The sequence below is a fragment of the Danio rerio genome, chromosome 6 (assembly GCF_052040795.2).
Source record: "Danio rerio strain M-AB ecotype USA chromosome 6, GRCz13ab, whole genome shotgun sequence".
Lineage (NCBI taxonomy): Eukaryota > Metazoa > Chordata > Actinopteri > Cypriniformes > Danionidae > Danio > Danio rerio.
In genome coordinates this window covers 33869557-33882740 of record NC_141026.1, presented here as the reverse complement: position 1 = coordinate 33882740, position 13184 = coordinate 33869557, and the positions used below count along the sequence as shown (strand labels likewise).

At 34.3% G+C, this 13184-nt stretch overlaps 1 protein-coding gene across 2 annotated transcripts in view; it reads left to right on the top strand.

The window, feature by feature from the left end:
• cachd1 (cache domain containing 1) overlaps positions 1 to 13184 on the top strand; it is a 152444-nt gene that overhangs the window by 118456 nt on the left and 20804 nt on the right. For both annotated transcript variants that reach the window (XM_087257443.1, XM_087257444.1), the window contains exons 16-22: positions 258 to 368; positions 2178 to 2300; positions 6065 to 6164; positions 6316 to 6432; positions 7260 to 7420; positions 9641 to 9727; positions 12767 to 12883. In XM_087257443.1, coding sequence (XP_087113569.1) covers positions 258 to 368; positions 2178 to 2300; positions 6065 to 6164; positions 6316 to 6432; positions 7260 to 7420; positions 9641 to 9727; positions 12767 to 12883 — 816 coding nt within the window. The remainder of the gene's footprint in view (positions 1 to 257; positions 369 to 2177; positions 2301 to 6064; positions 6165 to 6315; positions 6433 to 7259; positions 7421 to 9640; positions 9728 to 12766; positions 12884 to 13184) is intronic.

Sequence of the window (13184 nt, the reverse complement as noted above, 5' to 3'; positions counted from 1 at the left end):
AAGATTTGAGTCTCAGGACGGGCGTCTTCAAAGTCCTAGTGGGACGCTGGTGAGCAGATCCCACAGTCTGGTGACTAAGCTTAGCAAACTGTCACATTCCCAAGGAGAAATTTTGTGTTTGTATAGAACTGTTTACCCCTCATATAAAAAAAAAATGTGTATAAAAAAGTATGTATAAAGGAAAAGTCTTAAATGTTGATCTATTTGTACAAATCTGATTAAAATGTGGTGTAACCATTGACTCTTTTGGTTTTTAGGTACCTACATGCTGTAGCCAATCCTGGTCTCATCACTTTTACTGGACCGTACCTGGATGTTGGTGGGGCAGGTTATGTAGTCACCATTAGCCACACCATCCACGCCCCTAGGTCAGTTTTTAACAAATCAGATTTCATGCTTAGAGATCTTGTTGATCCCAACCAGTGGGCCTTAGCAAAATTCCAAGAAGACCTTGGAATATCTTAAACATTAATACAAATTCATTCATTTATTTATAATTTTAAAAATTATCTAAATGATCTAAAATCAACAATAATAATATGAATAATAAAATAATAAAATCTGAATAATAAAATATATATATAATTATTTTTTATTATGTGCACAGGGAGACTTTCTAATGAGTGAAATTAAAATTGTCATAATTATTCCAGTAATAACATGTATGCTTTAACCTATATGGGTATTGGAGGGCACTTTAATTCTTGTGTTGGCGATCTTTAAGTAAAAGAAGTCAAAGACAATTCATTTATACAGATAATTTTGGGATTCATGACAGCTTATTCATGTGTATAATTTATTATTATTCTGTGTTGATAAAATGTTCAAAATAACATTATTCATAATTAAATATAGAAACTTAAAGACGTAGTTTAAGCATAAATGCACATCCTGATCTCATTTTCTTTTCTTTTTGGTGCAATAAAATTGCTATTGCTCTTGCTGCCAGGCTCCTAAAAGGACATAAAGTGGCATACAGCTGTGGAAAAAAATTAACAAGTCAATTTAAATGTATTATCAGTTCTCTAAGGTACATGTTTTGGTCATAATAAGGTACATGTAAAGGTAAAATGTTCATTTGTTTTATATTTTATAAACTACTAATTACTAAAATTCCACATTAAACATTTCACATAAAATTTTTATAATTTAATTATTTTATAAATAGAAAATATGAAATCTCTTTTTCCAGTCGATTAAGCATAAAGTGACTCAATCTGACTAGGGCTAGACAGAATCTGCTGATATTTTTTACCATCTGCGGATTTATGCGGAATGATTTTAGGAGTATCATAAGTAAAAACTTAATATATGAAATAAAAAAATAATACATTTTTTAACGTTTACTGAATGTTTCAAATGCCAATCCAATTAGATCCACTTATTTGGTAAATAAAGCAAGTCTCTCATATAATTTATCTACTAAAAGACAGAAAATATTACTTTACAAACGGTATTGTAAATACATTGTATTATTATTATTTTATTATTATTATTATTATTATTATTATTATTATTATTATTATTATTATTATTATTATACCACAATATTAGTGAAATTAATTTTAAAACTGAATAAATATAAGATTACACACATTTGCATCTGCAGATATCTGTGCGTGCAGATTTCATGTGGGCCTACATAAGATGCATGCACTATATAACAAGTCTTCTAAAGCCATATGGAATTTTATGTGAACAAAGTCAGTATCATTTTTAACATCAAAACCTAGTTTAGTTTTTCATAACATGTTATTAATGACAAACTGTCCTATTAAAGTTCAAACACACTTATAACCTCAAACAGTTTTGAAATTTGCAGTATAGCTATAAAAAAAAAAGCTTGACGTATGTAGTATGTAATAGTCGCTTATGCAAATGAAAAACAACTGCCTTATCACAGTCTTGTTTGTGCTTGGTAGAGTGTGTATATGTATGCATGTATGTATGTATGTGGAGTATTGTGTGTTTAGAGATATAACGAGGCTGTTTGAATCTGGTAGTGTTCCAGAATGTCTGCTGTAGATAAAGTGTGTTTTCCCTCCACGTTTTCCAATCAGTTCTCCCTGAAGAGCAGGAAATGTGACTGTAGTGTGTGATCTGATCTAAAGCACATCATACTGCAGATCTCCCCGTTCTTCATATTGTTCAGCACTCTTATCTTCCTCTTTCCTCAGTTCCCAAATGGCCTCTGGTTACACAGTAGCGGTAATGGGCATTGACTTCACCCTGCGCTACTTCTACAAAGTTCTGTTGGATCTTCTTCCCATCTGCAACCAGGACAAAGGCAACAAAATTCGGTAAGGCCTTCCCTCCGAACCCAACCCCCATCCCGTTCCTTTTTGGGTTCTTCTCAAACTCAGGAGTGCCTGCCAAAGACCCCAGTGTGCCGGCTGTGGTGTCCAGCGCAGTGCCTGAAGCCATCGATGCCCCACAGAGGCCCTTTAAAGCCCTTTCAAATGAAACTAATCAGATTTGCTTCTGTTGGAAAAGAGGCATTCACTTAGTCCTCTCTGCATGCTTCTAAGCTCCCTCTTTTAGGATAGGAGGAGATAGAATGAGAAAAGATCTGAGGTGGGGATCAAGAAACAGTGAGGGAGGGGTGGACAAAAAGATAGAAGGGTGATGAAAAGGGGGAAAAGTATGAAAGACTAGAACTATGACATTTTTTTATTGAGTGATGCTTGGGAAAGTCATTGCTAATATGATCATGATGTTGTTGTTTTTTTGCTTAAAGGGTTAGTTGAACAAATTAAATATTTTAAAATGTTTCCAACTCATAATTCATTTTCAGAATTCAAATGTAGAAATTTTATTGACATCAAAGAGCTTTTCCACCAAAAACTTGGTTTAGGTTTCTAGCTTCAAAATGTTCAGACAACAGTTTGACTACTTTACATTTTTTGGCGCTATGTGAATACTTTTTGTTACCAATAAAAATTCACGAGGTAACCATGCATGCACGCTGTATTGACTAGGAATGTCCAGATCAGTTTTTTCTGCCCTTGAGTCCGAGTTCAAGTCATTTGATTTTGAGTATGTAGCGCTATCGAAACCCTATCCGATACTTCTATAATACATAAAAAACAATAAAGAAGAGTGAAGAAACAGACAACTCTGTCAACCCACCAACTGGTGAATTTTTTTTCCCTCTTCGCTGTCGCCACTAGCTTGCATGGTTTGGGATCGGTAGAGCGATGCATTGATGGATTTGCTGCTCAGTGTTTAGGCCCTCAATAGTGACTAATAAACCACACTGAACTGAGCTGAACTTAAACACTAAATACTGAACTACACTGTTTCAATTTGCTATGATTTTTTATGTGAAGCTGCTTTGACACAATCTAAATTGTAAAAGTGCTATACAAATAAAGATGAATTGAATTGAATTAACAAACAGAGCACTCTGTGAGGTAGCTTGAACAATCAAATAAAAAATAACATAAATTCTTCACTTGTGGACTTCAGTGCAACAGTATAAAAAATCTAATACAAAAACAAACAGCACCCAACTCAAAATACCCGGCAGGCAATCGTTTACATATCTCACTGTGATAATCCAGAGTTTCTCACTTATTGTTAGAATTTGGTGGAGATTTTTAACATAAAAAAAGAATCTTTCCAACTTAACTTGAATGCACCAATTTTTGTATTACTGCTATTTTTATAGCTATCTGGTAAGTAATGATGGCTAAATTATGGCAGACTGATCAAAGTTGCAGTGAGATCAATGAGCTCATATCTTCAGACTTCAATCCTTACATATGATGATTTTACGCTACATTTTAAGAGAGAATATTACATCAATAAAAAAAGCCTTTGGGCACTTGCCCAAGCAAATTCATGGCTGTGTTTCAAACGAAAATATATAAACTCAGATAAATCTTACATTTTCCAGTTTGTTCTGGCAGTGTTCATTTATTTATTTCCCCTTCTAATCATGGATGCAGTTTTTGAATATTTAATATTTGCATATTTAAATGTAACATTTAGACCAGTCGTTCCTAATGAGTGGGGGCCTCAGTCAAGTGCAAGATGACTTAAATAATTTACAATAAGTAGACAATAAAAATAATGCTTAAATCAACTCTAAAGTGATGGAATTTAAAATTTCAAGGCCTTTGAATATTGTGTAAAAGTTGAAAACTGATGTAGATTCTGACAACCTAATTCTGAATTTTTAACTATACAGTATATAGTGTGTGTGGATCTCTGGATTGACTGGGTTTATGTGAATTTATATTTCTATAAAAGGTTCATGTTTTTCAAATACTTCCTATAAACACCTGATAATTTAATATCAGATAAACAATATAATAAAAAATATGATAATATAAAAATCACAAAATTTATTGTTGTTAATAAAAAATGTTTAAATTGACTCCAAATTTATGGAATTTGAAATTTTGGGGCCTTTAAATATTGTCAAAGTCTGGTCACACTTAATTTTGATGGTCCATTTGTTGAATAAGTTACATTGCATCTACATGCCAACTAAATCTCATTAGATTATACAGTGACATGCTCTTGCAGTTTCTTATAGTCAGTTTAATGTCAGATGAAGGAGCAGTATCAACAGATATTAAGCAGACAGTCTACTTAATACTGAAATGGACCATCAAAATTAAGTGCTACCAAAAGTAGATCAACGCTGATGTAGATTGCGACTACCTAATTTGGAATTTTAACTATATATAGTGTGATCTCTGAATTGACTAGATTAATTGGGTATAAAATATAAAAATGTATTTATATGTTTATAAAGGTTAATATTTTAAAAACACTTTCTATAGAGGTCTGATAATTTGATGTCAGATAAAAAATCTGACAGAAAATTGTGCTAAAAATTTGATAATATAAAAAAAATTATATTTATATTTTTTATGTATTTTTTTATAATTGTTAATAAAAATGTAAAAAAAGCTTTTTAAGCTTTTTTTTTCATTTGGGTACAAATAAGGGATGTCCCACCTTTTCTGAAAAGACATCATTTTTAATTTTAGATTTGGGGAAAACAAGAGATCAGTATTTTGGTAACACTTTAGTTTGTCACAATTCATACTATTAACCACTGGCTTATTTTCTGCCAATTATTAAGATATTAACTGTTTGTTAGTGGTTATAAAGTATGATCTGATTCTACATCCCTAATTCTGTCCAAAACCTAAAACCAACTTGTAATATGTTAAGCTAATTGTCTGAGTTAAAGGTTTGTTAATAACTTGAATTGGGATCTAAACACAAACACATTAACAAATCAGATATTTTTCCATAGCTGTATGTAGTTGCTTCATATATTTATATTTCTATATATTTTCTATATCAAATATCAATTGATGGTTAGCATATTCCAGTAATAAATGTGATCTGTGCTGTCTGTTGTGTTTTTATTGACTATCCCCACATCTTAAGCCCACATCCTTTGTGATTTATCTGTACAATTTCTACTACCATTCATGCCTATAGTCCGACATTAAAACCGTAATTATAAGCAATAGTAATGCTGTCCCTTTTCAAGCACTGCATATAACCCTACTGATGCAATATATAAAGCCAGGATAGAAAGCAGTAAGATTTTCAGGGCTGACTGAAAGACACAAAGGCAGATAAGCTGATTAGGGCTGCATTCCAGACACATCCTGTTATGTTAGGTGCCAATGCCCCCATTTTTTTTGCCTTCCCTCTCTTTCTTCTTTTCTGTCTCTCTTTTACCCTTCCCTCTCATTCCTCTCTTCCCTCCTCCTTAACTTTCTTTCTCCCTGTTCACCTCCCTCTCTCTTTGTGGCTCTTCACGCTTTCTCTCTCTCTTTATCAGTCTGTGCCGTGGAGACCTCAGTGTGTTCTTTGAGTTTTCAGTGCTATGGTCATTAAACAGGATTAGTGAAGTGGAATGCCTGAGTGAAATGCCACACAATAACATGAACTGTTCTCAACTGCAGATGGTACCCTGTGAACGTACAGGAAGCCATCTACTGTTTCCTTCCACCTTTTCACTCTAAATGTCATTTTTTGCTCAACTTCCAGTTGCTTGATACCGTTTTGTCTTGGTTTTATGTGTGTTTAGGTGTTTTATCATGGAGGACAGAGGCTATTTGGTGGCCCATCCGACACTGATTGATCCGAAGGGTCACGCTCCTGCAGAACAACAGCATATTACGCATAAGGTGCGAATGTTAGGAGTAGAAGACATTTATCTTTTAAATAAGAAACTAAGTGTAAACATTAGATTGGTTTTAATGTTTAGCCATATAATACTGGCAATTAATCTGAAAAGCAAGGTTATTGAGCTCATTGAATTGTTTTGCTTGACTTTAGGAGCCTCTAGTGGCCAATGATATTCTCAACCACCCCAATTTTGTGAAGAAAAACCTGTGTAACAGTTTCAGCGATCGCACTGTGCAGCGTTTCTACAAGTTCAACACAAGCATCGTGGTGAGTGTAATTTTCACCCCAAGTATTTCATATCTGGAACCTGTATAGTCTGAATAAAGTGACAGTCCTGTTGTTTATTACTTGAGATTAATCAGCTACATATTTTCAATTTGATTCATTTCTAAAGCACGTTTAAAAACAATACAAGGTGACTCAGACGAACGTACTGCACAATGACGCCCACTAAGGGCAGTTACATGCAACTTCAACACTACTGCAACTTCGTAATCAATACGTTTTAAGCATTCATTTGAAACACTCCAAAAAGTCATAGGATCAGATGTTAAGAGGAAGGCTGGACCCATAGTCGAGAACTGCTACCGAGAAGACACGTATTACTGGTGTTAGGGTGACACCTAGTGTACGTTGTGATAATGGCAGGCAGGGTTGCCAGGTTTCAGAAACATTACCAGTCTACAGCAAAACTCTTACAATAGGGTTGAAATATAGCTGAATACCAATCTGACAAAAAAAGTGCAATCTAAATAGTCTAAAATTAACTGTAACAGTTAACTCTAGACAATTTTAGGCTATTTAGATTGTACTTTTTTTTTTACAATACAAAGTTTAAAAAAATTCATAATTATCATAAAGTGTCATAATCATTGTGAAATTGTTGTTTATGTAAATGTAAATAATATAGACAATATATACAGATAATTTAACAGCCTTGGTACAGTACAAACAGTACAGTATATAGCAGTATAATCACCAAATAACAATATATGTCACAATAGCATATGTACTAATGCATAAAGAATATTCAGTTAGTTCTCATTTAAATAATCAACCATTTACAGAGTGAAAGACTTTTCTGTATTTTTAAGGGTGATCTGACAAACCTTGTGCATGGCAGTCACTGCTCAAAGTACCGGCTTACTCGTATCCCAGGAACCAATGCGTTTGCTGGTATTGTGAATGAGACGTGTGATGCGCTGGCCTTCTGTGCTTGCAGTACTGTGGACCGTCTCTGCCTCAACTGCCACAGGTAATGTTTTACTTTTGCACAACTTGAATTCATTTCAGTTTTTATAAATTTTGAGGCATTAATGATTTACACAACTGTTCAAAATGTTTGGGTTTGTAACATAAGTCTTCTCTGTTTACTTAGCTGCATTTATTTGATCAAAAATATTCTGAAATATTACATTTAAAATGATTGTTTTGCTTTTTTATATAAAATGTACATTTATTTCTGTGGTGGTGAAATTTAAGTTTAGCCATCACCTTTTAATACTCATAAACGTTAAGCACAAACATTTTAAATAAAAATTTGAAATGAAATATGCTATGAAAGTTTTTAGGATCACTTTTATTGAAATGTTATGTAAATTTAAAGGTAATCATTTCATTAAAATTACTAAACTTTTTTTCTCACTACTGCTAAAACTACTAAAATTTTTATTCAAATTTATTTGTATTTTTGTGATTTTGTGATTCAAGGCTTTACAATGAAAATGCTTGATGATTTCAATAAAAATAAAAGAACCAGTTAAATTTACACGTATTCTAGATACCCTTCATACAAAAAAGATGAGTCTAAAATATGTGTGTTTTTTATTATTAAAAAACATTTAAAAAGCAGCTGTGGACTAAGATTTGCATATGATCAGGAATAAAAAAGTACACATTTTTTAAAATGATAGATTTAATATTTGTCAACGTTTTGAAACATAGTGGTGGCTTTAAAGGTACTGTATGTAAATTTTTAAATCATAAAAATACCATAATATTTTTGCATATTTAAGAGACATGCTTAGTGAACATTCTTGATCATCTGAAAAACAATGCTAGATATTAAGATATTCTGCTTTGAAAATGTCCTTTACGTGCCGTAATGGCTGTCTTTGTTTTGGTTATTTTGACCCGCCCAATGCCAGTTTAGCCAATCATATTTCAGCACCCCAGGTTGCTTTCATGGCAAACTGCATATTTCATTTACTCAGTCAGGAAGACTCTCAAAGTATGCATCCGTGACCGAAATGCAACCTCTGGTAAACAGCCCGAAATGAAATGCAGAGTTCCACATGAGGTGGTTATTAATTACCAACTATTATAAATATTGCAAACAGAATCATTAGGTGAGCAGGTTACATTGTAACCCATGCCCTCACAATATGCCTCCGTGACAAGATTTGGCCTGATAAGCAATTGAGCTGTTTGCACCAGACGAAACCCCAAAGAAATTTAGAAATTTAGCGCAGAATAACGATAATGCACTGCACTCTAACAGAAAGGTTGGCAATCTAATTAATACATATTAAATCTCTTCAAAATTATTAAATGTACATGCTGTATGATTCAGTCACAGTTCTAAAGTTACATCTCAAACTGTTTAATTTATTTTTAAGATCTGAGGTGAACTATCTGCTGCTGCTTTTAGTAGTTTGGCAGTAAAAATGGAATGAACTTAAAACTCACATTAGCATTTAACATGGAATAAAGCACATGAGGTGTTCCTCATGTTGTTGTTCATCATCTTGTTTACCTGTAAGAAATAGAAGCCGTTTCTAAAATAGAAATTTCAGGTGTTGGATAGGACAAAAACTTTGTTTTGGTTGGAAAATATTTCTTCTAACGCATTCATGTGCTTTTGGATAGAAAATGGTTCAAATGAGCCTTAAATTAGTCTTTAGGTACGATAGTCTGGGACAATTTGGCAACCTTCGCTTGCGTGGACTGGTCAGAGGAGGAGTCGAGTAAAAATGTATTTTGATCCAGGAGTGCAGAACCTAGTTCAACCACTGGGTGTCATACAAACTTACATACTGCACCTTTAAAGCAAAAACACGTGAACTAAAAGCCACAAAATCCAAACTTCAAATTAAGTGAGTCTATAAGTGACGTTATATAATTGTCAAGTTGATGGATTCAAGAATAAACAGACTTTTCACTCACACTTTCCTTTCTATATGCATCAGACACTTTCATGTAAACACTCCATGTTACAAAGACACTATAAGATAAAAAAAAAAAAACAGATATTACCATTTTGAAAATGCACAACATATTGTATAGCTTCAGGTTAATTTTGGTTAATTATTTGTCAGCTGTACTGTCCACCATACTCACACCTTAACTTTTTTATTTTGATTCTAATGTAATGAAGTGAATCTTTTGTAAAGCTGCTTCAGAGCAATGTTTATTGTGCTAAAAGTACAATAAACTTTAATTGATATTAATTTAATTTTCTCAATTAAATCCTCAGAATGGAGCAGAATGAATGTGAGTGCCCCTGTGAATGCCCTCTAGAGGTGAACGAGTGTACTGGCAACCTCACCAACGCTGAGAACAGGTAAACCTCTGTTCTACATAATTCATACAAGAACGTGTCAAAGTAACCATTAAGCCTATTTTAAAACATATTGCACACAATGTCAGGATGCAAAGGTTGCCCTTTAAGTGCTTAGAGAACGGCTGCAGCGATACATGATATAAATATTAATCACCGGAGCACATGTCCAGATTCTCATCAGCATTCACTGGAATGAATCACACTTAGTCACACGCGCACACACTTCTGCCTGTCACTTCATCAAGTTCTTGTTTGTCACAATGAATAGCTATCCAGCCACCTGTGTCCTCAATTAGCCGTACAGCTCCGAATTATTCCTCAGCAGACATTTAGACACTTTCAGGTTTGTCGCATTATTCCCAGCTGAGAGATCGCAAGGCATTTACCTTTCTGTCACTCCACCATCTGCTCATTTTTAGTGAGGAACTGTACACTTGAATATTAATAAACGCATGCTTTACTACAGAGCTGTCTTGTATGCATTTTCCAATATTCAATAATACAATATATTGCGATAATGAGCATGCATTGTGTTGCTGTTAAAAAACAATGGGAATTTATTTAATATTTAAACTATTAGAGGGACTTTTAAAGGGATAGTTCACACAAAATTCAAATTGTCATCGTTTACTCACTGTCCAATTGATTTTTTAATTTCTTTGTTCTGTTGAACACAAAGTTAGATTGTAAGAATGTTGGAAAGCAGAAGGCATTAACTTTTAGCTTTAGTATTTTTTTTATCTTACTATGGATGTCAGTGGTTTTTGGTTTCCAACATTTTGCAGAATATCTAGTTTTGTGTTCGACAGAAGAAAGAAATTCATTAACATTTCAAAACCCTTGAGTGTGCGGAAATGGTTTGAGTGTCCATGGAAATGGACATTTTTGGGTGAACTATCACTTTAAGAATATTTAGACTGTTGTGTTTGCAGTGGTGTTCTTAATATGCCATTAATTTTCAGGCAGAAACATTTTCACATTAGTCTTAAATACGACATGCTTGATATATTATTTCAAACCCGTTCTTTATTGGCTTGTTGTTTGTTAAAGCTATACAACGAGGTTCCTTTTATTAGCATTGCTTAAGCTAAACTGACAATGGCAATTTCTTGTTATGCATTTATTAATCTTAGGCTATAAACATTCCTAGTTCATGTTTATTAGCTTGAAAAAGAGATTATGGTTTATTTTTAATAAAGCTAATAACTAATACATTTTAGTTGTATTTTTTAAACTAGCAAATGTAGCTATTTCTCACTATTAATGTTAGGCAAAGGCACATTTCACCCCCAAAACTTTTTACTCACCATCAAGTTCCAAACCTTTATAAGTTTCTTTATTCTGTTGAACAAAAAAGAAGATATTAAGAAAAAAAAAATCTGCAAACCTGTAACCATTGACTTCCATAGTGGGGAAAGGCAAAAACAAAATACACTCACCGGCCACTTTATTAGGTACAACTGCTCGTTAACGCAAATTTCTAATCAGCCTATCACATGGCAGCAACTCAATGCATTTAGGCTTGTAGAAATGGTCAAGACAATCTGCTGCAGTACAAACAGAGCATCAGAATGGGGAAGAAAGGTGATTTAAGTGACTTTGAACATGGCATGGTTGTTGGTGCCAGACGGGCTGGTCTGAGTATATCATAAACTGCTGATCTACTGGAATTTTCACACATGATCATCTGTAGGGTTTACAGAGAATGGTCCAAAAAAGAGAAAATATCCAGTGAGCAGCAGTTCTGTGGGCGTAAATGCCTTGTTGATACTAGATGTCAGAGGAGAATGGCCAGACTGGTTTAAGCTGATAGAAAGGCAGCAGTAACTCAAAAAACCACACGTTACAATTGAGGTATGCAGAAGAGCATCTCTGAATACACAACACATCCAACCTTGAGGCAGATGGGCTACAGCAACAGAAGATCACACTGGTTGCCAATCCTGTCAGCTAAGAACAGGAAACTGAGGCTACAGTTCGCACAGGCTTAGCAACATTGGACAATAGAAGATTGGAAAATCATTGTCTGGTCTGATTAGTCTCGATTGCTACTGCAACATTCATTAACTACCTTGTGGTGGTGTAATGGTGTGGGGCTTATTTTCTTTCCACCCTTTGGGCCTAATAGTACCAATTGAGCATCGTGTCAACGCCACAGCCTACCTAAATAATGTTGCTGACCATGTCCATCCCTTTATGAGCACAGTGTATCCATCTTCTGATGGCTACTTCCAGCAGGATAACGCACCATGTCATAAAGCGTAAATCATCTCAGACTGGTTACTTGAACATGACAATGAGTTCACAGTACTCAAATGGCCTCCACAGTCTCCAGATCTCAATCCAATAGAGCACCTTTGGGATGTGGTGGAACAGGAGATTTGCATCATGGGAGTGTAGCCGACAAATCTGCAGCGACTGCGTGATGCTATCATGTCAATACGGAGAAAAATCTCTGAGGAATATTTCCTATACCTTGTTGAATCAATGCCACGAAGGATTAAGGCTGTTCTGAAAACAAAAAGGGGCCCAACCCAATACTAGTAAGATGTACCTAATAAATAATAAAGTGGCCGGTGAGTATATAAGTCAATGGTTAGAATTTTGCTGGTTTCTTCAAAAAATAAATCTTCTTTAAGATATAAGAATTAAATAGAAAATAAGAATGTTTAGGTCTGTGTGAGTTGTCCCTTTAATGCATTAATGAATATTTACTAATGAGATCATGATTTACTTTAGTTTGAAACATTAAAGCAACTCTTTTAAAGCTTTTTTTAGTCAATATCATGATTAAAAATTTCAGCATGACAACAAGAACATTCGATACTGCCATATGCATACAGTCCTGTTATAAGATGTCTGGGTATTGATCGTGTTCCAATAATAATAATAATAATAATAATGTATTATTTGCTGTCTGTTAAATGTCATTGATGTACATTGCAACATTTCTGTCATACTAATAGCATTGACTTTAGTGAGCTACTTGTTGCATTTAGAGTGTAACTGACTCTGCTTGCCTTACTACTGTGTGTGCAGAAATCCGAGCTGTGACGTGCACCAGGAGCCTTTGTCTTTGACTGTAATTGAGCCCAGTCTACAGGATACTCTGCCTCAGTGCATCAACACCAGATGCAGCCAGCGCTTTACCAGCAGGTACAAACTGCCCTTAGCAGGAGCCTTGAGAGTAATGATCATTCTCCTTTCCCTAAACACTTATTATCATTTATTCACAGCCTTTGCTGGTCACAACTACAGGCGGGCTAGGTTTATCAACAGTGAGATGTATATACAGTAAATACCTTAAAAAGCACAAATAGAGCTCGAGTTGTCTGTTGAATCACATGTTGAATGGAACATTTTGAGGGAGGTAAACAAAAACAGTGGTCCTGTTTTACTGGAATTTTTAAATTCTATAGCTTCTGAGAATCTAAAAAGAACCACATATTGATAAATA